Source organism: Etheostoma cragini, chromosome 3 (genome assembly GCF_013103735.1).
Source record: "Etheostoma cragini isolate CJK2018 chromosome 3, CSU_Ecrag_1.0, whole genome shotgun sequence".
Lineage (NCBI taxonomy): Eukaryota > Metazoa > Chordata > Actinopteri > Perciformes > Percidae > Etheostoma > Etheostoma cragini.
This window is the reverse complement of record NC_048409.1, coordinates 27,756,528-27,782,878: the sequence shown is the minus strand read 5'-3', so window position 1 is coordinate 27,782,878 and position 26,351 is coordinate 27,756,528. Positions and strand designations below refer to the sequence as shown.

The window sequence follows — 26,351 nt, the reverse complement described above, 5'->3', positions numbered from 1 at the left end:
TACAGTATTAGGGGACCACTAAGGTCTATATAAAAGAGACCAGTATTAGGGGACCACTAAGGTCTATATAAAAGAGACCAGTATTAGGGACCACTAAGGTCTACATAAAAGCATCTAAAGAGCACCATGTCCTGGGAGCTTTAAGTGAATGATCTGAACTTCCCCACCACTGTGAACCAGTGATGGTTAACACTGTAGATGATTAAAACTGTAAAACTCAGCCTTTACTGTGTGTCTGTCCCGTCCAGTGTATTTTGAGGACACGCTGCTGTCAGTGTGGCGTCACGGCTGGCAGAGGAGAAGACAAAGTTTCACCGAGGTGCTGGAGGAAATCACCGACCTGAGAAAGATCTACAGACTGGTGCAGTCCGACAGGTACGGCACGGCGTCGCTCTTTCCTGGGGTGTTCATGTCTGGTTGCTTGGATTTATATTTCTGTTCAGTAGAGGTGTTGAAATGAATCATGGCATCGATGCATCACGATGACGACGTGGACCACGCAGTGACAGACCATATTCGATTATCGCCTACTGATGTTACTTGTTGATTTTCAGGTTGCTTTTTTCTTTTGTGCCTTTTGTCTGCTGTGTTCACACAATCAAGAAGTGTCTTTTTTTTAAGACCAGACACAATAAAAGGGGGACTTCATGTATATAAGACTGCTAGAATATGTTGATGAAAACCATGTGTGGCAATATAAAATAATATTGAGGCGGTGACGCATGGTGATGCATCGTGAAATCGAACTGAAGCGTAGACAGGATCATTGTTATCGTATTGTAAGACCAGTAAAGATTCACACCACCACTGGTCAGTGTTCTTCGTTGCTACTGACGACTCATCAGCTTGTACCGGCCATTAGACAGCCATGAAGTATCATGTAGTATGTAGGCTACTTACTTGTTGCTACAGTGTTTTTTAGACTTATTTAGAAAACATATGACCATTAACAACTGTTTGACATCCGTTAAGGTTGCTGTTTATTCACACAATGATTAATAATTAGAGTAATGTCTACTATACAGTTCTGTTTAAGGCATCCATTGGGAATAGTTATGGAAATTGTCTGAATGGTCCTTGAAAGGTCATGGAAAATGTCCATTAAAATGTGTGTGAACCCTGTATTCGAGATTTGCGTCGTGGACAGAAACACTTACGTCACCCTGTCCAATCACAACTTACATTTGCATTAAGTTTAAACCGGTTGTATTAGAGCTCAACATCCTCTGACCTCCCTGACCTTCTCACTGCAGGATGGTCGTCTTGGAGACACGTCCGACCGATGACCCGGTGGGGCTGTCCAACCTGTACGTCCTGGAAATCGCTGAGAACTATGTCATGCTGCCCTGACTCTCCTGTCCGCTGGCACAGGGCATCATGGGAAACTCCCACTAATGCCTCCATGCAGAACTTTCATCATTACCTCTGAGGGATCATGGGACGCCACAGTGTTTAATTTTCTAATGGGAAAAGAGGAGATATGTCAGAAAGAAATGATGGCAGGATGTTGTCAAATCCATGCTGACCCACGAGGATTGTTGTGTTGTTGCTTCTAATCTGGGCGATTTCAACGTGCAAGATCCAGAACGACCTCCAGTATCCAGACACATGAAGACACAGGAAGGTCCTCTCATACTTAAGAGGAGCGTCTCAGTTGATCACAGCAACAGCAGCCGCCTGCAGGGATTGAAAAATTTGGCTTCCAGACTATGCCATATATACAAGCATGAAGGACTGGATGGACTGTAGTTTGTAACCTGGGTCTGTATTTCACATATGCACACGTCTCACTGCTGTTACACTGTAATAAAATTAATAAACAAAAGATGAAGTGAACTGTACTGATCTTAGAAAAGAAATGGTAAAGGAGGGGTGAAAGTTACGTTAAGTAAAAACTAGTTACCAATCCAAGTACTGGAAATTATAATATAATAATATTCGCATTTCATTTCAAGCCACTGCATCCAATTTTAGCTTGTGTATAAAAATATTTCATTTGAATTCATTTTCTCCAGGGAAGTAATATCTTTTAAGTATTTAACAGATGAATGTGAGCAGGACAGTGTTATATTTCTGTAAATCAAATCAAGACATATCTGGTGGCTCTTTTCATAAGAACATGCTTGAGTAATTTTACTTTTTAAAGAGGCACCATCACAAATTTGCGTCCTGAAAACAACAACCAGTGGCGAAGTATGTCAGTAGACTACCATAAATGTAAACCAACTTAACATTGTGCAGTAAAGTGTTTTGTTGTTATTGACCATGCATCATGTTGTCCAGTGGCGTGTCACTGGGCAGCAGTGGTGGATAACTAAGTAATCTACTCAAGTACTGCACTTAAGTGCAAATTTGGAGTACCTGAGTCTTTTCTTTTGATGCCACTATCTACTTCTACTCCCCTGCAGTTCAGAGAGAAATGTTGTATTTTTTACTCCACTACATTAATCTTGACAGCTTTGGTTACTAGTCACTTTACAAATTGAGATTTTTGCATACAAAACACATGTAATTTATAAAATAAGATGTTTTATTATAAAGTAAACTACCCAAAAATATGAAGGCATACAATTAGCCTACAGCTGATCTAACACTTAGTTTATTGACAGAACTGTTTTGATCATTTCCAGTTGCTAAAAGGTGAGGATGTTCCTGCAATGATGACTTTAAGTACATTTTTCCCGACGATACTTACATTATTTTACTTAGTCTTAGTAACATTTTCAATGCAATACAACTTTATGTTTAAAGCACATCTAAAAACAACAGTTAACAACAGTCATAAAGCAAACAAGGATCACAGTAACAGAGACTCAATAGGCCTACTATATTCCTAATATAAAAATAATAAATAAATTAAAACAAAACATAATACAACTTTATTTGCAGCATAGTACATAGTTTTTCAGTGTGCTATTAGTAGCCTACATTTTGTGAAGTGATTGATAAATGCTTCTTCCACACTGGCTGGGCGGTGAAATGGAGCACGCTGCCCGGGGCGGATGCCCTCTCTTTGCCCCGGACACATCAGCGGGAGTGCGCAGCGCCAGACCGGGCCAGCAGCAGCAGCAACAGCCGCGCGTCATCGAACGTAACGTTACTTATTGAACGTAACGTTACTTTACGCACACTGGATGAACGGAGGCAGTGACCCGGCCGAGGACTCGAGGAGGATGCCTACGCCGGCTCAGAAGGGCTTTCTCTCGGGGTTTATTTGCCAGATAGCCGAGGTTTTGGCTCCGGTACTCGTGTAAAATGCACTGGAGCAGACCGAGTGTGCTGGTCGGCCTAGCTGATCTCGGCTGCTCGGCTTCGCCTCTCACATATTTATTCTAGTACTTTTTGATTGTAGTGTTATTAATTCCAGGTCAAAAAAAAAATCAGTTTCCTGTGCGGCTGGTTTGTACTAAAAATGGCCGGAGATGGCGGCGCTCTGAAGGATATCAATGAGATTAAATCCCAGTTCCGGACCAGAGAGGGCTTCTACAAGCTGCTCACCCTCTCGGACTCGCAGCAGCGGGGCGGGCTGCCGCGGGGTCCGTCCGCTGGAGCCACGCTAGGCCCTGGAGGTGGACCCGGTCCCATAGCCGGCGGAGGGGTCGGGCTGCTGCAGGGGCCGGGTGCCGCCGCCGCCGCTGCAGCCGCCGCCGCTGCCGCTGCTGCCGCCGCTGCCGCCGCTGCCTCCTCCTCTTCCAATGCCGCAGCCAACTCCTCTCCAGCGGGCTTCCTTCCGCCCGTCCGGGTCTCCATGGTCAAGCTGCAGCCCGAAGACCCGAGCGAGGACTCGGAGAGGGTCTGCTTCAACATCGGGAGGGAGCTGTATTTTTACACGTACACCAACATCAAGAAGGTGAGCCTGTTCTCCTCCTCTGGATGACACATTGGATGGTCAGGCTTAGCTTAGCATGCTAGCCTGCTCTGCAAATCAGATGCTTCAATTTCATCATGTTTTCAAACCGAGGTTCTCTGGGCTGCACAGGCGAGCATTTAACACATATGAGACCTTTATTTGCTTTGCAATGCGACATCATGCTGTGTGTGTGAACAGACAGTGAATGGTGCATCATGCACACGGATGCACTGTGTCAGTGGACGCTGCAGGGGGGACAACAGTGTTACTATACCAGCAGGAAACAGACAGGAAGCCACTGACTTGATGAAACCATGTGAACTAAAGGTTGTTTATTCTCAAATGATAGTTAATACACATATGTGTTACGCCTCAGCTGTGGTGGGTTGTATCAAAGTATATTTGACTGTGGGAAGTATTGTACTTTTTGTCTGACTTTTCAGATTGCATTGCATCCTTCTTGTCAAGTAGGCTAATAACCATCCATCTCCAATTGGTGATTTTGATTGATTGTTTATTTTAAATTGAAGGATGGTTTTAGACTGTTAAATAAACTATTAGAAACATTTGTGTAATTGCCAATGCTTTTAACGCAGAATTACAAAAATAACTTCTCATACATGATGCTACATCCCTTCAGAGGTCGGGGAGTTGTCCTCCAGTTTCTCCTCACTCAGCTTGTTTTTAGCTTTGCTAGCTTCCATCGAGGGTTGTTTTTAGAGAGCTGGAACTTGATTCTTAATAAGGAATGCTAATTTAATTTATGAGGATCTGGAGGACAAATGTAAAAAGCTTCTCCTCCTCTAAGGTGACACGGATCAATGAGGGAAAAGGTTGTAACTGCCTACCTTCCTTAAATGTCGAGGGCTTTCTTTCACTGCACACTGCTAATGATTTTATCTTTTCTGGGTCATAATGAAATAACTCCAAAAGTACAATAAATGGCCTTCATTTCGCCAGGGATTTGTATCTTTTCGACTGATGCACACGTGTAGATGGCTAGGTTGGTTTGCATGGAAAAGGCTGAAGATACATGTCGGGGCAGCAACTGCAAAAGACTAAGACTTAGATTTAGACTTCTCTTTATTGATCCTTTTGGGATGACTCCTGCGAGGAAATTGAAAGTAAAACCTGACCCCCCCACCGTTTATACCTGGACCGGTTGTGCTTCTGCAAAGTTAAAGTTGCAGACAAATACTCTGGTGCGAGACCGTTTAAAGCCTTAAAAACAAACAAGCTTTTTTTTAAAATAATCTAATCAATAAGATTATTTATAACTCCGTTATTTCTAACTCAGTTTTTCCCATTACTGGTCATGGTTGATTGTGGCCCCCTTCCAGCACTGCGAGACCATGTATATTTACATCTTGACAGCAAGTACTATAGACTTTAACAAATTCAGAGATGCGGTGTGTCCTCTCGGTGGACTGTCTATAGGTACACCAACAACACGAGCATCAGAGTGTTTCTATTCAGCCCTGTTGCTTTCCTGTCTTTGTGGGGGGAGAGAAACCTCAACGGTCTCTGAGTCATGTTTGATGGATTTCTCCCTTGATGGTTGTTGAATAATGGCGTACACAGCAGCTCGTAAAAAAGAAAAACCTTTGCTCCTTTCTTTTGACACCAAAAGCTGTTGTTTACCATTTGAGAAACAGTTTTTCTGTAGCTAGCTGCTGTGGAAATATTTCAAAGGATTTTTTTTTTGTGTCATCTACTCTTTATGATCATTTGTCAAAATAGAAATCCCTGAATGATAAATTGTCCCAGAAATGTAAGATACATTGTCAGCAGATGTATGTAACTGTGTTAAATCGTTATGTGGACTCTTGCTTTTGAACAGATCCTGTGGAACAAATGAAACCCCTTGGAGGACCTTCTGAACGTCCCCGGAACCCACTTTGTGATAACTTGACTCTTCTTCTTCTTCTTCTTCTTCTTCATCTGCAGGCTGTAGACCTCAGTAAGCCGATAGACAAGAGGATCTACAAGGGGACTCAGCCAACGTGTCACGACTTCAACCAGTACTCTGCCACAGCGGAGAGCGTGGCGCTCATCGTGGGTTTCTCCGCCGGACAGGTCCAGTATCTCGACCCCATCAAGAAGGAGACCAGTAAACTCTTCAATGAGGAGGTATTGTATTTGTCCGTTTTTCTTCTTGTGCTGTTAAAGTAGCGGGGGTTGCAGCTCTGTGTGTTGTCGTGATTAAAACCTGCTGCTACAGTGCAACAGAAGTCATTTGTCCTTCTTGTATTGATTTTCTTCTTATGCCCTAGTGTGGATGCTGGGATGTAGCCTAGAAGTCTTCAGCGTTTATCCCTTTAACATTCACTTACTGCGTCTCCTGAACTTCCTCTTTATTTTAAATGGGATTCTCTTGAATGGGATTGGGATTGGGATTCCCAATTCACTTTGGAAATGAAAGGGGTATGTGGGCCCCACTGTATGCAGATAGACTTTGTGTTTAGGTGTCTCCTGAACCCTTTTTCCTCATCTTCCATCCCCTGGTCTGTCTCTGTCGGTCTCAGCCTGTCTCTGATGGAGCTTGGTTCTTGATCTCTGCAAACCTCTCTCCCCATGTTTCCCTCCCGTTTTGCTTCTCTTGATAGATTTTTTTTTTCTCACACATTTAGCTAGAAGTGAGGTGACATAGTGTCCACATCAAAGCACAAAAAGTGTTCTCTTCCCATTCCTCCACTCTTTCATCACCTCTTCCATTGTTCCCTCTTTCTTATTTTTCTCCAAATCCTCTCTGCTTATCTTTCCTCTGTACACCTCCTTCCTGTTTTCCAGAGGTTGATAGACAAATCCAAGGTGACGTGTCTAAAATGGCTTCCCAAGTCTGAGAACCTGTTCCTGGCCTCCCATGCCAGCGGCCACCTCTACCTCTACAACGTGGACCACCCATGTGGCACCACGGCCCCACAGTACTCTCTGCTGCGGCAGGGAGAAGGCTTCACCGTCTACGCCTGCAAAACCAAGACGCCGCGCAACCCGTTGTTACGATGGGCCGTGGGCGACGGAGGCCTCAACGAGTTTGCTTTCTCCCCGGATGGCGTGCATGTGGCGTGCGTGGGTCAGGACGGCTGCCTGCGTGTCTTCCACTTTGACTCGATGGAGCTGCAGGGGGTGATGAAGAGCTACTTCGGCGGGCTGCTGTGCGTCTCGTGGAGCCCGGATGGGAAATACCTCGCCACCGGCGGGGAGGACGACCTGGTTACCGTCTGGTCATTTGCAGAAAGCCGTGTGGTTGCAAGAGGTCATGGCCACAAGTCCTGGGTCAATGTGGTGGCGTTTGACCCCTTCACGACTTCCCTAGAGGATGAGGAGCCGATGGAGCTTAGCGGCAGCGAGGAGGACCTCCACCAGGGAGCACCTAATAACTCCATGCACTTCGGCCGGGTCCGAACGAGCAGCACGTTGTCGCGTCTTTCTCGGCACAGCTCTAAAGGTGGCGGTTCGGCGTCGGTCACGTACCGGTTTGGCTCGGTGGGCCAGGACACCCAGTTCTGTCTGTGGGACTTGACGGATGACGTCTTATACCCACGCCTGCCGCTGTCCCGCGCCTTTACTAACACTTTTGGGCCCGCGCTGTCCAACTCAGGCAGCGGGGGGGTCAACAGTATCCCAGTTGGGGGAGGAGGTGCAACGGTTGAGGGGCACCATCATCCGCCTAACACTAACACCGGCACCGCCAACCCGCCGACCCTCCCCTTACCGCTCCCTCGCTCCCTCTCCCGCTCCAACTCTCTGCCCCACCCGGCCGTGGCAAACGTCTCCAAGGGCCAGGGCGCCTCGGAGGGCGTCGGGGGAGGCGGGGGAGGCGGAGGGAGCAGCGGAGGAGGGAACAGTACCCCGTTCAGCATCGGCCGCTTCGCCACGCTGTCACTCCAGGAGCGCAAGTCGGACAAGTCTGGGTGCAGCAGCGGGGTGGAGAAAGAGCACAAGAGGTACCACAGCCTGGGCAACATCAGCAAAAGCAACGATAAGATCAACGTGGCGCCGAGGAGCAACCGGCTGGACGCCGCCAAGGTCCTGGGGACCACGCTGTGCCCACGCATGCACGAGGTGCCGCTGCTGGAGCCACTGGTGTGCAAAAAGATTGCACATGAGAGGCTGACAGTCCTGGTGTTCATGGACGACTGCATCATCACCGCCTGCCAAGAGGGGCTCATCTGCACCTGGGCGCGGCCGGGGAAGGCGGTAAGTCTTCAGTTAACCCTTTCAGGAGAAAAACGTATCAATGCTTTAGCTACAACTAACCATGATTTATTTATGATTAAATTCATGGTTGAAGAACAATGGTGTTTTTATTTATCGTGGATGTCTATGCAGTAGGATGGCGCAAACATTTACGAAATTGGAGCTACATGGCCAGAGCAAACAGAGATAATGGGCTGTAGTATCTCCTGTCCACTTCCTGTTTACAAGGTGTCATTTTTCAGCCAAATAGTGCACACATTTGTTTTCTGAAAACATTTCAGGCTAGAAGCAGGCAACACCGTAACCAAATCTCGGTGCATATTTGATCAGCACTGTCTAGTTTTACAATTGAATCTGAGTTTAGTCTGAGGTTGAGAAGGAGAGAGCGGGGCGGCTTTCTCTTGATTCACTTCTATACTGTTTATATTGTTACACACAGACACAATCTGTAGTTGGAGCTACAGCCCTCAGAGTCATCCTGTGTTTTTCTGCTGGCTTGTGAGTAAGGAGATCTGGCCACTGGTAAGATAGAGGGAACTTTAACGTAGTGGATTTACCCACACAATCATTGTCATGATAAGAAGTTGGTTGAATGTCGGCAAAGTATTCCTTCAAATGTCAGTTAAAACAGAAAATCAGCCCATCTTTGAAATGAACAGAAACCAGATGATGAGTTTGAGGTATCAGTGAAAGGGCGATTGTTGTATTTTTTACATTTACATTGATGCTACATTTCAGGATTCTCATATTCATATTTAGTTTGTGTTTAAAATCAGCGGTGTGGTTTTACTTCCATAAGGTAGGAGTGGGGGATGAAATCGATGCAGCATACTATCACAATATTTCACGGTATTGATTCGCGAACGCCAAGTATTGACCTATTATTATAATGTGTTGGTCAGTTTGACTGCTTGACAGTCCCATTTTGCAGCAATAAAGGTGAAGTGAGATGAACAAACAGAGAAATGTTAATCTTTAGATAAAACTTATGTTGACAAAGTTTCCTTTTGGGGACATACAGGGCTTGGAAATTGGGAAAAAGTTGTAGTTGGAAAAAAAGTCATTCATTTCAATATATTGCAGAATATTGCAATTAGTTTAAAATTGCAATATTTGGTATCTTGACATAAGTATGGTGATGATATTGTATGGTGGGACCACTGGTGATTCCCCCCCTACTATCAGGACGTTCATCTTGATGCTAATGTAATGGGAATGTTAATTAGCCTTAAGCCTACTCGCTGGTGTAAGTATAATATAATAATAATAACTTAGGTTAGTTCACTTATATTCCTTCATTGCAAGTCAGTCATCAGTTTGTTTTGAGAAGATAGTTCAGCTGGTGGATATTTCCAACTGCGAGAAATGACTCAACAGTTGGAGATGATTTTGTCTTTCTTCTCCGGTGCATAGTTGGCTTTTTATCTTCCTGTACTTTAGAGTGGAGTACAGATTTTCTGGGTCTGATTGTCTCTCGTGTCTAACTTTTCTTTCATGTTTTGTCTCTCTGATCAGAACTTGACAGCACAGAACGGGAACTCTCCGAGCGGCACGGTGGTATAGCTGAAGGAGAAGCTTTGCACTCATCCCTCTCTCCATCCCTCTCTCCATCCCTCTCTCCACGATCCTCAAAAATGTCAAACTAGGGGACAACAATGAGACACTGCACCCTACGCACCCCTGCAGTATTAAACCGCCAGTATAACTCTCCAGTATACCCTCTGCACCCGACACGACCCAAACCCTTTCCCCTACGGATTTCACTCACACGTCAGCCAGTTGGGGGGGAAACACTTCCTGAATCTTCAAACTTTAGGGAGGGTTTCTCACCTTGTGCAGCCTGGGAAGTGTATCCCTGGTGCTTCAGCCCCCCCCCCCCCCCCCCCCCCCCCCCCCCCCCCCCCCCCCCCCCCCCCCCCCCCCCCCCGCCTTCACCTCACCTCTCCGTTACTCTCTGGAGAATAAGACTGCATCCACCAAACGGAGGTGGTTTTTCCTCCTGGTCTGCAGCCCTGAAGCATGGAGGAGCGAGGCGCCATCCGTCTTACCTCCGATGCCTCCCACTTCCCATTCATGCAAAAGCCACGGCCATTATATTTAAGTTATTTATTTTATCACAAGACTGTGTAATAATTTATAATGTAAATACTGAAAATACTCTATGAATACAAAAAAGGACAAACGTGTATGGAAATAATGACTCGACAACAAGGAAGGAAAAAAAACAAACAGGAAAGATGAAGAATATTAATATATGAAGAGCCTTCTATGTACATAGCAACCACGGTTAAAAAAAGAAAAGAAAAGTGAAGGTCTGCTGTTCTAGGGAACGTGAAGTTGTCAGTGCGTTTTTATTTAGTGTGAGTTCTCCAGTTTGTCCCTGAAATCAGGCTGATGGAAGCGTTTTCGGGTCCAGAGGGACTCCTTTAGGGGGACGGGTCGAGCACAGAGAGGCTGCTAGCTGGACAGCTGACTGGCCGAGTTAATAGGTCTGAATGATACTAATTCTCCAGGACAAACGGCATCTTAATCAATAACACACACACACACACACACACACACACATACACACACACACACACACAGTTGCACATTCCCAATGTAAAGCGGCTCACACACACACACACACACACACAAACTGGTGCACATTCCCTACCTAAAGCAGGCTCACACACAAGCACTATTGTACATTCCCTACATTAAGTGGCTCTCTCTCACACACACACACACACACACACATTCCCCTCATGGTGTAGCATCATATATACTGTATCTTCATTCCTGTTGCACCTGAATTGCCTCTTGCAAGAATTTGCACACACAATAAATCCACAGTCCACCCTGAGCTGCCTGATGAGGGACACGAGGGACGTCGTTGTCTTGTCTGATCGGACGCCTGTCCCAGGGTTCAAAATTAGCACCATTTACCAGCCAAATGCTGGTAAAAAAATAGCAAGTGGCTGGTAGATTTTCTTGACCCGCCAATCAAAAAAACCCAGTGGTGATCTATTGAGCGGCTGTAACCTTTCACTAGCCCTTTGGCTGGTGGATGAAAACGGCAGTTTGGAAGTGCCCTGTGCAGAAAAAGCTCCCACCTCTCACAGGATATTTTGGGTGCAGAGGATTAAAAAGGTGTACATCTACGTCAAGATTTTGATTTTTTTGTCTCTTTTGATTCTTGTTATCGAATCCCAGTGCTTACTGAGTCTTTGCTCAGATTCCTGAATTGTTTCAGTAAGAAAGGGAAGCAAAATATGTTGGACGCAAAAAACGCCTATGTTGTGTTTTGTGTGCAGATTTTGGGATGCCTGCCATACACTTGCCAAAAGGTGTTTTGTGATTATTTTTGATTAAAAGGTAAAATAAAGAGTTATTCTTTAATACGTTTTGGCCATTTTACATTTGTTTTCACTGGAGTCTGACGGGCAAAGATTAGCTGATTTTGAGGCATTATAAACATGACGGGAGACGTAAGACCTCTTTTACGTCCCGGTCTCATAATCACACAGATCCCAATGTCTGTTTTCTCTTTAACTTTGTTATTCATTCAGTCATTGGGTTGTTTTTTACGCTTGATTATTTGTTTTTTTCCTTCATCCACACAAAGGCTGCAGCGGTGGTTTATCAGAGCAGTTCATGTTTTTCTCACCTTTCCCAATTTAAGAGTTTTCTTAAGGTCAATATTTATGATTGATTATGTTTATGATCAAATACCTGCAAAACTAATAACCTCCCTATTAGTCTCAGTTGTACTAAGCAAATTTTAGCATGCTAACACGCTAAACTAAGATGATGAACATTGTAAACAGTGTGGCAAACTGTTAGCTTGATGGTTTGTGTACAACACGCACAACAGGTCGTAAACTGGCGCAAACTGCAGTAAAACCCCACAATTTAGACGCATATTCCAAATACCACCGCCACGTCCCACGTCTTAATCATAAAATGTGGAATAAGGCCTACTTCACAAATCTGCTGTTTACTTGACTATTTTGAGATATTAGTGTGCAGGTAAACTTAGGTGTCTTTTGTGACACTCCCCGATGTGAGTCGAGTGCAGATTGGAGTCGCGCATGCTCAGATTTAAACGGTTTATGGCATAACATGTCATACAGAATTTTGTAAAAAAATCCATTAAATGATTTTTTTCTCATTACGAACAATAACAGAAGATGGAAATCATTTCAAAAACGTTTTAGCCATCTACGGTTGTTTGCTAAACACCATTCCACTGACAGCCTTTGTTATATTTGATTGCTAACTTGTAGTCAGCAGCGAACTCTCTTCTTTAAGCAGATCCATTTTTACTGTATTGACATTACAGAAACCTCTCGTTAGCATCTTGTAGGCTACTTGTGGCAAAAGTGACGCGTGCGCGACTCAAATCTGCACTCATCTCACATCGGGGAGTGACAGGCACTGTAGAGCCACGTGTTATTTTCAGGAATCGATAAGCTGAATGGAAAAAGCACGTCAAATAATGAGAAATGGATATATAACATACTGTCATTGCTAAGGTTAAAGTGTAAAGCCCATTTGGATGGAAACAGGCTAGGCTACTGATCTAAACAATAATAGAGTCCGATAGCATAAATGGAGCAGGGATGTAGAAGATTAATTCAGAGTGGTTTGGAGCAAGAGTTCATGTGTCAATCAAGTGGAGCAGCTGGCACGCACCAGTGACCAGTGTTAGATTAATATAGTTATATAGGTCTATATTCCACTCGCCAGAGTGGCTAGATGAGAATGACTGCGTTACACGCCACTGCCAAATTCTACCCCCAGTGTGTCTTGAATGAGCTCTGGGCAATTAATGCTTTATCATGATGCAAAAAAATGTATCTGTCAAATTAACACGGACAGATTTCTTTTGAGCTGTGCAACTTAATTCAGAGTGTTTTATTGGATACATTTGTCAACATTTGTTGTTTGAATGCAAACGTGTCCCTGGCTGAATTAAAGTCAGTATATTAATATTCATACAGCATGCAACACCTTTCAAACTCCAAGTGAGTTATCTTCGCATTGTCCCTCTTTTGCATCATACCATCAGTTTTTTGTTTGTTTTTTCTGATCACAGTCCTCTTCTTTAGCTCTACAGTACATCTAAGTGTGTATTTGCATGTTATAATGCAGGCGTCGACCCTTTGCTGCACGTCATTCCCCCTCTCTCTCTCTCCCCTTTCATGTTTTAAGCTGTCCTCTATAAATAAAGGCCTCAAATGCCCAAAAGAAATCTTTAAAAAAAGAAAGAAAATGTGGGCAATGCTGCACTCTTGGGGCCCGAAATGAGTATTACAACAACAACAAAAATTACAAGGCACAGAGAAAAAATAACAGAAGAGATCGGACTTAGACAATAGATCACCAGACAAAAAACTAAGTTCTCCCTCAGGGCTTCCGTAGCCTTGACTCAATTTTTTATTTACCTGCTAAATGTTTGAGTCCTGTACACATTTCTTTTCATGCAGGCACTAAAAAAAATGAAAGACGTACTATGACAAGATCGAAACGCGTGTGTGTTTTTGTCTGTTGCACTTCATGAAATGATTGATCAGAAAGAAATATGTATCTCTTGTTTTTCCATATATGTGCATAAACTCCCTTCACTACTTTACATTTGAACGCCTGTCAAACAGATGTTCCTGTGGGGGGTGCAGCTCTGCTCAGAGCTTCAACTGAAATCACTCTATAAGTCAATTGCAGAGAACTGTAATAGGACAATGATGCCGTGGGAGTCCGAGTGGGTTTAGATCATATTAGAAAGAAACAGGAAAGTGGTCAGAGGCAGAATCACACATCAATCAATAAAGTTACACTTGACAAACAGGGTAATACATGATTCTTCTTCTTTCATTAAACACCATCCTGCAGTATGCAGGTGAAACTAGACATTTTTACTTAAACACTCACTATTTACAACAACAAGAAGATTAAAAGTGCTTTTAGTGTGGCATCCAAGAAGTTACGGCACATTGGTTTCCTTTAAATAACTACGTTTTGTGTGAACTGTGTGCTTCATTCTGTCAGAGACGGACTCATTTTGCGTAATTCCTGTCGAGCCAGAGCCAACTCAGAGAGGTAGAAACCAGATATGTGAAAGGTGATGGTATACTTATTTATTCAGGTGTATTTATCAGGGACAACTTGGCTGTAGGAACACTGGGATTAAGTCTGAGGGCCTCGTTCTGCACGTGAAACAACTCGGACGTTCAATATCATTCCAAATATGTTGTTTATTTTTTAGTTTATATGTGTCATTTGAGGCTCAAACAAGACATTTTACTTACTTTTTTTCTGTGTGTTTGTGTGTAGAATATGCATTCTCTGTAATACACACACACACATGCTTTCACTCACGTTACGCCTGTTCTGGTGGAAGTTATAACAGCAGACTGATGTCACTCTATCCAGTTTGTAAATGGAGATCTGTTATTAAAACATTAAAGCTGAAGCTTTGAGCTTGTGTGTGTCCTGTATTATTTATCATTAGAACATTAAACTGGTTCAAGACATCCAGTATGACGTAACTAAGTACATTCACATGTTCCACTGTACTTAAAATTGAAGCTACTTCCATTTTATGCTACTATATACTTCTACTTCACTACATCTCGGAGGTCCAGTAGTTCATCCCCCTCCTGACCATGTATCTTGTCCACATTTGGTACATTTGTCATCCAAAACCTTACGTAAGTACAAATATGAAAGTAATATCAACTAAATGCAGCCTACTTGAAGTATCAAGGTTGAAAAGTACTCCTTTACTGTTGGATGAATACACGGATAGATGGATAGATGGATAGATGGATAGATAGATAGTAAGATAGAAAAATAGAATAGACAGATAGATGGATAGATAGAATGCCTTTATTTCCATTATACACAAGTGCAGTACTTGTGCAATGAGGCTGAAGAAACCCCTTTACAATGTCGACATGAAATATTAAAATATAAAATATAAGGACATAAAATATAAAAATATAAAGTATAGGTAGTGCAGAGAAAAAAGAGAGGGGGGGAACCTGGTGCACAGTCCTGAGTACTGAGAGCAACTACACATAGTATATAAAATAGCTTTGTATGCACATTATGCAAAAAGTATTTAAGTATTAACAACGATACTTAACTACTTTTTGCATAATGTGTATAATGTACAGTATGCACAATATGTACAGTATGTATGATGTATGTGTATGTGTAACTGGGTAGTTTAATCTACAGTGGTGCATAAAAAACAACAACATTGACATAGGAAAACGGTTCATTTTGACCCGAGGACAGCATGAGGGTTAACTGAAACTGGATCCGGATTTCACATGTCCCTGGTGGTCGTTAGAGGGTCTACATGTAAACCCTGTGGGGGAAGAAAAACAACCAAGCCGACTTCAACTGTCAGTCTATGCTTTAAATGAGATGACCCGAAGCCGGGGGACTTCCAGGCAAGTCCCGCCCTCCGAAGCCGCCCATTGGTTGGGATCATAGGAATTGACCCCGAGTGGTTAACATTAGAAGCTGATTGGTCAGGGGATCCTGAACAAATCGAGTTAAGTTCTGTGGGTTGAATGCAGAGACAGTGGGTTGAATGCAGAGACAGTAAAAGGAGAAAAGACAAAAGGTTGTGGACGTGACCAGAGACAGTAAAAGAAAGGACGTGACTGGGGGGGTGGACGTGGCAGGATGTATGTCGACTGCGTCAAGCCACAGACATAAAAACAAACAAACGAGGCATTTTTATAAATACATTGTAAAAGTAGAACTTTTGCCTCGGGTCGAGCATGTAAGTAAAACATAGGAGCATGTACATACCAAATCAACATGAAGAAGAAAAGAAAATAAGATAAAAGAAAATAAATAGAAGGGGCTATCTCAATTAAGTCAAGAGTTTCACGTAAATACATCAAATCAAGGGCTTTTTTACCCTTAACTCGTTTCAATGACTTCTACAAAAGATTCAACTCATTCTTCCAATGGATCCGGGAGGGTTTGGTCTTAAAATATTAATATTTACTATCATATTAAAATGTTAATATTTATAAAATAAATCGTATACATTCGTATGGATTTTTTGCTTTAAAAACAGCACATTGTTAAGAACATATCTACCTTCTTATTTTCAACAAAAACGCCAAAGTTTATATTCATCTCTGTCAGCGGTGCCCGCGCAGATCTTTCCAGAAAGAATTCAACGACTCACACAGAAAAACACACGTTCTAGTCTCAATTTCAATTTCACCAAAAAACACAGTTATTATATCAAAATTGAATCTCTGTTAAGCTCAGGAAGTTGTTGCAAATGTTAGAAACATGTCATGTTTATATTTATATGTTGCGTAAACAATTCGGCAACATACGTCCAGGAAGACTGTTACTTTGTAAGGATAACCGGAAACCGCGTTTTTTCCAGACGGAAGCTGGACGCGGCTGAGGGTCGGACATCAACAGCGTCGTCCTCCAGGCTGCAACCGAACAGACACAATAGTAAGGAGAGGAGTCGCAGCTCAGCGCGGGTTAGACATGAAGAAGAAAGAGGAGACCGTCGTGGTTAAGCGGTGAGACTCATTTAATCAAATACGCATTGTAATGTGATTTATATTCCGAGTGTTGTCCAGTGTGTCGTGTTGTTGTTGCAACTTCCCGAGTTGCAGTGAGCAGAAACACAGCAGCGAGGAGGAATGCAGGCTGACCGTAATGCACGCGGTGCTTCATCTCCACAGCAACGACATTATGACGGCGTTTTAATTAGTTTAGTTGAGTGTGCGTTTTAAATGTTAATTAATGTCGCTTTCACGTCTCAGCTGCGAGAAATGTAAGCTACTCACGTCTAATCCCTGCTCCAAACACCGAGTGTGGCCTACCCAAGAAGGCTATTACGGCAACATAAGTCCAGGTACACGTACCTTACGTTTTATGCTAATTTATACTAATAATCCACTACATTTCAGAGGCAAATATTGTCTACTTTTTACTGCACAATAACTTAAAAGTTACTAGTTACTAATAGCAATTAATAATAATAATAATAATGGAAACACAACATATAATCAACAATTCAATTTTTATTTGATATAATAGATTAAAATAGAACATTATTGATCAATGGGGGGGGGGGGGGGGATTCATAAACTACCAGCTGCAACTTTCCTGTCACCCCCCCATGAGGAATTCTAAGTAACAACAACAACAACAAAACTGGTTTCAACAAGATACAAGCCTTCCGTGATCGCGCACGTCCCCTAACGGCCATAGCCAAGTGAAATATGGTATCAATAGATATCAGCATCCTACTACACTCGACTGTTTACTGGCCATGAACACAGAATGAGTGTTCATTTATACTGGGAATGTTATGGGATTAAAATTAAAGTGTTAGCCAGGAATAATGTAACCTTCTTGGATCTTAGCCTCATTTCCTGATCCGACACCTACCCATGCAGTTGCTAGTGGCCAAGGAGGACACGGACGATAAAAAAAACATTGACTCTTCAGAAGAGGAAACTGTCTTTGTTTGAGTTTCTGTTCGCGGCAGTCCCGTTACTGACGCCCGGGTAGCTCATCTGGTAGAGCAGACGCCCATAGTGTCTTTTTAATATTGGGGACTCTTCAGTTGAGTTGCTACGAGAGGTTTGTTTACTCCTTGAAGCAGCGGCCGCAGGTTTCGACTGACCTTTGACCCCGTGCTGCATGTCATTCTCCGCGTCTCTCCCCTTTCATGTCCTCAGCTGTCCTCTATAAATAAAGGCCTAAAAATGCCTGTAAAATAATCTTTAAAAAAAGTTGCGCACTAAAGCTTTAAAGTGATGAACACATGCATTAATAACTATACTCTATAAATTGTTTAATATATTAAACATTACTATAACATGGGCCATTCTGAGGCAATAAGTACTTTTAATTTGGGGACAATAAGTATATTTTGATGCTGATACTTTTGTACTTGAGTAAAACTTTTAGTGCGGGACTTTTACTTGTAACAGAGTATTTCTTATTTTTGAAGCATTGTGTTATTTCTTCTCTCACTTAAGTAGTTACTACTTCCACTGATGGGAATCTTACTTTAATTACATATAATAAAGTAAACTGAATATCCTTTAGTTGTTGAAAAAAACAAGATGTTTTTCAGAAGTTCATCTTGAGCTTTGGAAAACAGACATTTTTCACAATTTTCTGACATTTTACTAACCATACGATTGAATCAATAATTTATTTTATTTATTAATTAAGACAGATTAATCACTAATGACAATTATAATATAGTTGATCATTGGTGTAATCGCACAAAGCTACACGGATTATTCATATTTCATGTTGTGTATATTTTTAATATTATGCCCAGCTGCCACAGACACATTTAGAAGGCTGGAGGGAGATTATGTGCATGTGTTGTCTGGCCTCGTGTGATTTGAATACTTCTTTAAAAAATGAGATAATTAAAAATTGAATCCTGACACACACACACACACACCCAAAAAAATTGCGATTTATTTTGTATCTCAACCGGTTGTAATCTTTACACATTTATACACATTTCTTCTATCAACGCCAAACTTAAGGTTATTGTTCGACATGCCACTCCGAGGCTCTGTACTAATTTTGGCGAAGATCTGCCGTTAGGGGACGCGGTGATCAAGGTTGACGCAGTTAGGCCGATAACACAGTGGATGTAAATGAGACGATTACGATTACCTACAGGCCTTTGAGCTTGCTCGTTGCCGTTGCCTCGCCTCTGTCGTACTCTGGGTTCTGCGTTCGCTGAGGTTTGGACCCTGTCATCACTGCTTGCACTTCTAGTTATAGTTTAGCTTTACATCTTGTGTGAAACTGCCTTCCCAACAAGCCGTTAAACAGTTATCACCATCCACCCATTTGGTGCAGAGGCGTTGTTTTGTTCCCCAGTCGGTGCACAGCGGCCACAGAGGACTACATTTTGTAAATGAGTGAGCTGGCCCTGTATGATGGGGGTTATCCTGCCTCAGAATGTGGGTTTTGCAGCTCTTGTTCGATGCTTTGTGATCCTTCATGTTGATTTACATCATAGTATGGATGTTTAGGGTGTAGTTTTTTTTTGGCTTGGAGCCATTTTTAAAACAATAACCAGCAGTGTTTGATAGAAACACTGAAGCTGGAATAGCGGTGGGAGCAGACTCACGTCTTCCTTTGCAGCATATGGAATGCATGACCTAGGAGGGCCCCATCTCAGCAGGAAGATTTAATCTTCTCTCTGAGATGGGGCCCTGCAGCTGCACAACAGGGTGGGGTTAACAAACATATGTGTACGGTGCACTTTGATGCGTACTGCTTGCTGTTTATGGGTCACGTTTTGTTCTGTGACCAAAGTCGTAGATAATATCTGACACAGTTTCCCACAGTCTGACGTCATCAAGGGTCTTGTTTTGTCAAGGTATTCCCGCTATTATCACATTAGATGGTGTTTGTAAATTACATATGTACATTTGCAAGCGTCCAACTGCTGTTTTTGTAGAAATGTGCATTGCAAAAATGGAGAAATGCGTTTTCCTGCCTACACTGAGCCGTGTCAGACCTGAATCTGATGTAAAAACAGAACTACAGAATATCACAAATATTGTCTGTTTGCTAATTCAGTCCTAAGTACATTGGCATCATTGCTGTCTAGCGTGTCTTCTAGTGATGAAATTGTTGTGTTGTTTGTGTTGCGTGTGTGTACTTGTTTGTATTTTAGAGCAGCAGTTCATTGCGTTCTGTCACACACTCTAGGGTTGCAAAAACATGGACACTTTGTTTTTTTAACAGTATGTTCCAACGCTACAAGGCCAAGCTTAATGTGTGTGTGTGTGTGTGTGTGTGTGTGTGTGTGTGTGTGTGCACACCTGCTTCTTGACACAATAAATATGTTCCTGTCCCTCCCTCATGGTTGAGGCCAGCAGACAACATTGTGTTCTCTGTAAATGAGGCCAACCGGCAGGTTATAGTCTTCAAATTTCAGTTGACACGTTGTGTGTGTGTGTGTGTGTGTCTCTCTGTGTGTTCTGAAGGTGTGTCTTTGCATGAATGTCTTTTCTGCTTACTTTCAGTGAGCTCCGTTTGTTTTGCCACGCGTGCACACACACACACACACACACACACTCACACACTCACAGAGGCCTTTGGCTTTAATGCATGCACAACCAGGCCGTATATCTCCCAGAAACACACTCACAATGAGCGCTGAAAAACGTCGCTGGCGTGCAGTGCTGCTCGCTGACGAAGTACACTCTAACCCCCAAACTCCCACCGGGTGCGGAACAGCTGCGGATCCGCTTCTGAACGGATCCGGAGTCGTTATGTTTCCATTAAAGGCACCGTGTGTATTTTCGCTAACCTCCGCAGCAGATACAGTACGCAGAGCTTCTATTTTTGCCGGAGCCGGAGAGCTCTACAGCAATTCAACACACAAATTTTCAAAATAAAACAGAGTATCCTCACGGCGGATCATATCGCCCTTCACTACACCTTGGAAACACAACACAGAGTTGTTCCCCCTCTACTCCTCTGGATGGAAACAAACTGTTGTTGTTTATGCGGTTATATTCTACATGAAACTGCGATAACTCGTGGGTACTCGTGACTTCAGCTGTCAGTCATGGCTGCAGCCGTTCCGCAACAAATCCAAACCTGGTGGTTGGAGACGGACGTCAGAGCACGCAGCCGACACACAGCTGAGCGGGTCCGGAGCCGTTCTGGACCCGGAGGGCATGGGGGGGGCAAAACTCCTCTCAGCTGGCACACTCGTTTTTGTGTGAGCTGATGTAAGATCTTACGTGTTTGGGTTAATATTAACAGCAGTAGAATTATCAGTGGTAGTAGAACGTTAACAGGAGTAGTAGCACGAGTATCGTAAAATTGTTAGTTTTAATCGTGGTGTGTGAATCTCAGATAAACGAGGTTTGACTTTGCTTCAATCAATTGTCCAGTCGTATTTAAAATTAGTTTCCTTAAGGTTCATAACATTGTAACACAAGTGCTCCATTAGGGCTGCAACTTACAGTAAATCTTGTTATCCAGTAATCTGTTGATTATTGTCCTTTTTAATAAAGCAAATGACTTTTTTTTAGGTCTATAAAATGCCTGAAAATAGTGAAAAATGTCGCAGCCCATGGTGACATCCTGCTTTCATAGATAGATGGCTGAGAAAACCAACAGATGTTCTCATTTGGCCGGCTGTAGGCAGTAGAGTTGAGGGCATTTTTGTGGTTTTTGGGAACCACTGGATTACATAATCAACCCAAAAAACCATTCCCAAGGCAGCCGTTAGGATTTGAATCATCTCTCAGTGAGTCCTCTGTGAGAATAAAGTCTTGTGGGTCTCTCACCCCATTCTTGTCTTCAGCTGTCCTCTATAAATAAAGTCTTAAAGCAACACTGTGTAACCTTGTCCCGCTTCGGCCCCCTACTGGTTGTCCTGTTGGAACTACAGCTCGTACTCAGTTACATGGTGTTGCTTTAAAAATGCCCCAAAAATAGTGCTCAGATTATAATTTTTTCTCTGGGTTGTATATCTTTTTGTGCACATTTATAGGTTTACAAAGTAAACACATTAACTTATACTGGTAGAATCTCTAAACACAATCATGAACCTGAAAATGATCGTATGAGCACAAAAATATGTCTGTTTGTGAGTGAGTGAATGAGCCGTATTAAATATAATGCCTTATTGATATTGTGGCCCAGTCCTACATGTCATTTTATCCAACACGTACTCACTATTAAATTCTATTGAGTGTTTGTCAACCATACGCCATGTTATTTTTTTACTTTTTGGTAAAGTTACTAGGAAACTCAGCCTAGAGTAGTTTTATTCTCCCCAAAACAAGTTTCCTTTTTATTTGTAATGAACTATACAAAACAAATCGCACCCTTTTCTCGCAATCTTTTTACAAAAGCTCCTGCAACATCAGACATTTTGGGCCACAACAACCTCAAAACAAGTCCTGGAGGGACTGTCTTGGATTTGCATGAATGGGGTATGACTGGGAAGCTGAGACTCTTGTTGATTCAATGTGGAGTGTTAGTTACAGAGGTAGCCATTTTGTTGTAGTGAGACGGTTTATTTTGGGTTTTTAAAAACTTTTTTCACCTTATGAAATGACCAGTTGTGACCTTGATGATAATCACAGCCTCATGATACTTTACAACCCCCAACTAGAGACCTAGGGCACTACCTCGTTCTACTGATACAGATCACCACTACTACCATTACTTAATCATGTTAACATAGACTTGCTGACCCTGCTGCTATTGACTACATTACTCAGTCACTTTACCTTGTAATTCTTCTCTTAAATTGCTCTTGTATGCTTTCACTCTTTGTCTGTATTGTTGTCTTCATGCTGCTACAACAACAAACTTCCTCTTTAAGGATCAATAAAGGTGTGTGTATGTTTGTTTGTGTGTGTGTGTGTGTGTGTGTGTGTGTGTGTGTGAGAGAAATGAAAACCTGCTTTTGACTTGTCAGCACATGTTTGCGTGTACTGGCCAAAGCAGTTCAGGCCGGATTGTGGTATTGGTGAAGAGAGGGGGAAGAAAGTACATGAGGGAGGATCTGGACAGTCTCCCAGAAGCTAAAATAAATAACATTGTGTTATCTTTGGTTTTGTACATGTTTCCCCTATTTCCCAATCAGCTCTGTTTCCACTTTGTAAAAAAACACCCAGGAATGTTGAAAGAGCTGAACTCTCTGTTCCTAATGCAGAGTCAGAGAAATCCCACAGGGCCGTTTAACTCAGGAATCTGGAGCTGGAGTCATGGAACCCTTTAAATGAGACTCAAATGTCTCATATTATGTCCCCTGTATTTTGGGTTTCTATTAAAACACGTTTGCATACTTCAGTGTTCAAAAAACACATTGTTTTTCTCATGCAGTCTGTCTGAATATATCTGTGTTGTCCCTCCGTCCATCTTAGCGCCTGTCTGGGGAAGAAGAAACGCCCAGTCTGCTCTGATTGGTCAGCATTTCCGGATCTGCTCTCTCTCTGTCTCTGTGCTGTCATTGCAGCCGGGGATATGACTGTAGCGGCATTTTTTACCTTTTAATATAGTATAGCTGTGCTGTCACAAGCGTGCAGAAGTTCTGACCTCTCGTTTACAATATGGGACTTTTAAACCATCAAGCTGTAGAGGAAAACGGGTCGGAGCAGCAGCAGAGCGCCAAGGTTTAATTTCCTAGTGTAAATTAGTAATACAAAATGGTGTCTTTTCTGTGTTTTGATCAGGGTTTGTTTTTCTTTACCATGAACTGAAAGGAAGTTCTGTTTTTTTGAGGAAACGTGGTTGTAGAGAAGCACTTAAAATATGCTGAGTATGTGACGAGTGTTACGTGATCCTTGACTCTACATTCTTTTTATTCTCACCCTGTCTTTTCGGCGTGCTTTCTATTTCTGTCATCTACTTGCTTCATTCCTTTTACGTTTTTTCCTTTTTTTTTATCTTCTCTTAATTTCATCTGTTAATTATGTTCCCCTCTATTTTTCCTCCTCCCGCTCCCTGTAGGACTGGTTCGGAGCAGAGGAAACTGCGATCTCGTGATGCGGCCAGAAGTAGGCGGAGTCAGGAGACGGAGGTGTTTTATGAGCTCGCCCGCACTCTGCCGCTCCCTCGTCGAGTCTGCACACACCTCGACAAATCCGGCATCATGAGAGTCGCCCTCAGCTTCCTGCGGATGCACGGCTTCCTCAGACCCGGTAAGAAAGACTTCTTCAGATGGCCGGCCGTCCAAACAGAACCTGATCGTCCCAGACCATGTAGTGGAAATAAATGAGGCAACGGTCTGAAAATATAGCTGCAGTTGTGTCCGCTTGCTGGAGAATGGTTTTCTTACAGAGTAGTCTATAACCACCATGTTCCAATTCCATCATTGGTCCGTTGCTGGCGGATGTCACTCTTTAGGGGCGGATGTTATATTCTGATTTATTTGTATGTGGATTTATGAGAACTATGCTCCTCATATCTCTGCAGGGTGAATCCAGACAGCTAGCTAGGCCATCTGTCCAATCAAAGGGTTTCTGTTGCACGACTAAAACAACTTTGTGTGTGTGTGTGTGTGTGTCTGTGTCTGTGTCTGTGTCTGTGTGTCTGTCTGAAAGGGAGAAATTGAGAGAGTGACGGCGATTAGCTTCAGAGCGAGTAGACACCGTAGACAGCTTCAGAGCGAGTAGACACCATATCTACACCGTAGCCACGGTGTAGATATGACGCAGAAGCATAAATCAAGCTTAACACAAGTAAACTATCATCCACGAATGATTGAGACTTACAGTTAGGCAGTGGTTAGAACATATTTTGGTTCATGAAAACCCAACAGGCATTTAAAGTTTCAACCAATGCTCTTCTGTCTGCCGTAATAACCACCGGGTCGTTTTTACCACAGGTAAGAATCTGAAAGAGGAGATTGAAGAGGAGGAGGAGGAAGATCCAATGGGTGCTTTCTATCCCCAGGCTCTGGCAGGCTTCGTCATGGTGATGACCGAGGAGGGAGACATGATCTACTTGACAGAAAGCGTCAGCAGATATCTCGGAATCACGCAGGTAAACATCCTGCAGGACAGACGTGTTGAGCTTCAGCAACCTTGCAACAAACAAAAAAAGAACAATAAGTTAAAGATTAAGTACAGAGATCACACAGTAACCATGATGTTCACATATTCGGACCTTTACCCCCCTCGTTTCAAAGCTTCCGTTCCCCATTCATGTGTCTGGTTCACCTGTTGTGAAGCCGAGCGTTTACTGTAAGCCTCCGTGGCGGTACGTGACCCTTACTGAGTGACTCGGGCAGAGAGAAGCCATCCATTAAATCTATTCTTGGCTTTCTTGGGGATCGGGTTTGTCATTGTAACACAACTACCTTGTGATCCGTGCATACAGAAATACAGAGTGAAATGTAATGTAGAGCTGTAATGATTTGAATCTGACTGTGATCAGATTCAGTGTCGTTTCCTTCAGCAAAGATTAACTCCTGTTATTGGTTTAATTTGATTTAGTTTGTTTGGATTTAATTACGTTAACAAGCACTACAACAAATTGTTGTTAAGTAAGTGTTTTTGCAAAAAACTTGTAATGAAGAAAAAGTGAATACAGATGGATCCTTGACCAAATATACTATATGAATGCATGCAAGTGTTTTTGTTTGTTACTGACAGTTGTTGTTGTTGCTGTTTGTGGTTAACAGCTGGAGCTGCTGGGTCAAAGTATTTATGACTTTGTTCATCCCTGTGATGAGGAGGAGCTCCGAGACCTGCTGACTCCACGTCCAGGTCAGACACCCTATGTATCATCACAATAAAAATCAAGGAAAATGTTGCAGATTGGCCTCTCAGAGCCAAACAGAGACCTGTACTATGAATCAAGATCAGTATGCCCTGGATTTTATTCATAGGCTCTGTCACTGCGGTGGTTAACAACTAGTTCAATCAACCCCGGGTTTCCCAATCCAGCGAGGCACACTCACATAAAAGAGGCAGGGTTTGCACAGTGTGACCAATCGCAAACTTCTGCCAGATCCGCGTATTTTACAGAAGAGAAAACCATAATTATACAAAAATATGAAAGACACTGACACAGTTTTAAAGGCCAAACGCAAAACAGGTGCTGCTTCCTACAACAGGAGGAGAGCAGGCAGAAAAAGCTGACGCTGTAAATGCTTAGATTACAACGCTTATCAATGTCACTCCCCCATCAGTCAGCACAAGATCTGATCATAACAACACTTGTGCATTCCTTAAACTGACGGGCTTAGCATTTTATTTCACTTGCAATCCTGGCAGTAGGAAGCAATCATGACAGCAAATAAAAAAAATATAAAAACATATTCAAACCGATGGGAACATACGGCTCAAGAGGCCGAAAAATAGCCTATATGTAATTCCTTCCTCTGAAAATATATATATTTCATAAAAATACCCATCAGTGAATGTTAACGCGGGTTGTCGGTCTCTGCGTATCTTCTAAGAACGGTGACGCAGTTATCAGTCAAGACTTTGACTACTAGGGGGTGCTTTTATACCAGCTTTTGTCTACCTCCAGTATTGAATGCTGTTTTTGTTTGAGACTATTCTCAGCTAAACAATCAGCATGATGCACTGACATACACTTATGTCAAAATACCAAACTAGTTGTGAGACATCATCCACTGTTTTGGGCAGTAACGAGTCATTTTAAACACAGAACATGTGTCTGACCTTTTAAGAATGATACATTTCTTTTATACCTTGTATTACAGTGGGTACGGAAAGTATTCAGACCCCTTTAAATTTTTCACTCTTTGTTTCATTGCAGCCATTTTCCAAAA

General features: G+C 42.7%; 3 protein-coding genes and 1 long non-coding RNA gene across 7 annotated transcripts in view; all 4 read left to right on the top strand.

Moving 5' to 3' along the window:
* The window catches only part of LOC117942201 (mitogen-activated protein kinase kinase kinase kinase 5-like), a 38,355-nt gene extending 36,530 nt beyond the window's left edge, over positions 1 to 1,825 (top strand). For all 3 annotated transcript variants that reach the window (XM_034867549.1, XM_034867548.1, XM_034867550.1), the window contains 2 exons: positions 249 to 375; positions 1,254 to 1,825. In XM_034867549.1, coding sequence (XP_034723440.1) covers positions 249 to 375; positions 1,254 to 1,350 — 224 coding nt within the window. In that variant the 3' untranslated portion in view covers positions 1,351 to 1,825. The remainder of the gene's footprint in view (positions 1 to 248; positions 376 to 1,253) is intronic.
* Positions 1,826 to 2,988: 1,163 nt separating this feature from the next.
* Positions 2,989 to 9,949, top strand: zmp:0000000529 (WD repeat-containing protein 20). Its single transcript, XM_034867551.1, has 4 exons — positions 2,989 to 3,850; positions 5,798 to 5,980; positions 6,641 to 8,050; positions 9,566 to 9,949. The coding sequence occupies exons 1-4, from the start codon at positions 3,413 to 3,415 to the stop codon at positions 9,611 to 9,613; spliced, it is 2,079 nt and encodes a 692-aa protein (XP_034723442.1). The 5' UTR covers positions 2,989 to 3,412; the 3' UTR covers positions 9,614 to 9,949.
* Positions 9,950 to 9,968: 19 nt separating this feature from the next.
* LOC117942207 overlaps positions 9,969 to 26,351 on the top strand; it is a 27,812-nt gene continuing 11,429 nt past the window's right edge. The window contains exon 1 of the long non-coding RNA XR_004656094.1: positions 9,969 to 10,635. This is a non-coding gene — a long non-coding RNA (uncharacterized LOC117942207). The remainder of the gene's footprint in view (positions 10,636 to 26,351) is intronic.
* The window catches only part of hif1al (hypoxia inducible factor 1 subunit alpha, like), a 19,867-nt gene continuing 9,989 nt past the window's right edge, over positions 16,474 to 26,351 (top strand). The window contains exons 1-4 of one of the 2 annotated variants that reach the window (XM_034867553.1): positions 16,474 to 16,602; positions 23,558 to 23,748; positions 24,435 to 24,592; positions 25,233 to 25,317. In XM_034867553.1, the coding sequence (XP_034723444.1) occupies positions 16,568 to 16,602; positions 23,558 to 23,748; positions 24,435 to 24,592; positions 25,233 to 25,317 (469 nt within the window). In that variant the 5' untranslated portion in view covers positions 16,474 to 16,567. The remainder of the gene's footprint in view (positions 16,603 to 23,557; positions 23,749 to 24,434; positions 24,593 to 25,232; positions 25,318 to 26,351) is intronic. The other variant, XR_004656093.1, reaches the window with a different exon arrangement.

Coding starts and splice junctions, on each gene's coding strand:
- zmp:0000000529 (XM_034867551.1), top strand. CDS start 3,413: ATGGCCGGAGATGGCGGCGCTCTGAAGGATATCAATGAGATTAAATCC. Junction 5,981..6,640: donor GTAAACTCTTCAATGAGGAG/GTATTGTATTTG, acceptor CCTGTTTTCCAG/AGGTTGATAGACAAATCCAA. Junction 8,051..9,565: donor GGGCGCGGCCGGGGAAGGCG/GTAAGTCTTCAG, acceptor CTCTCTGATCAG/AACTTGACAGCACAGAACGG.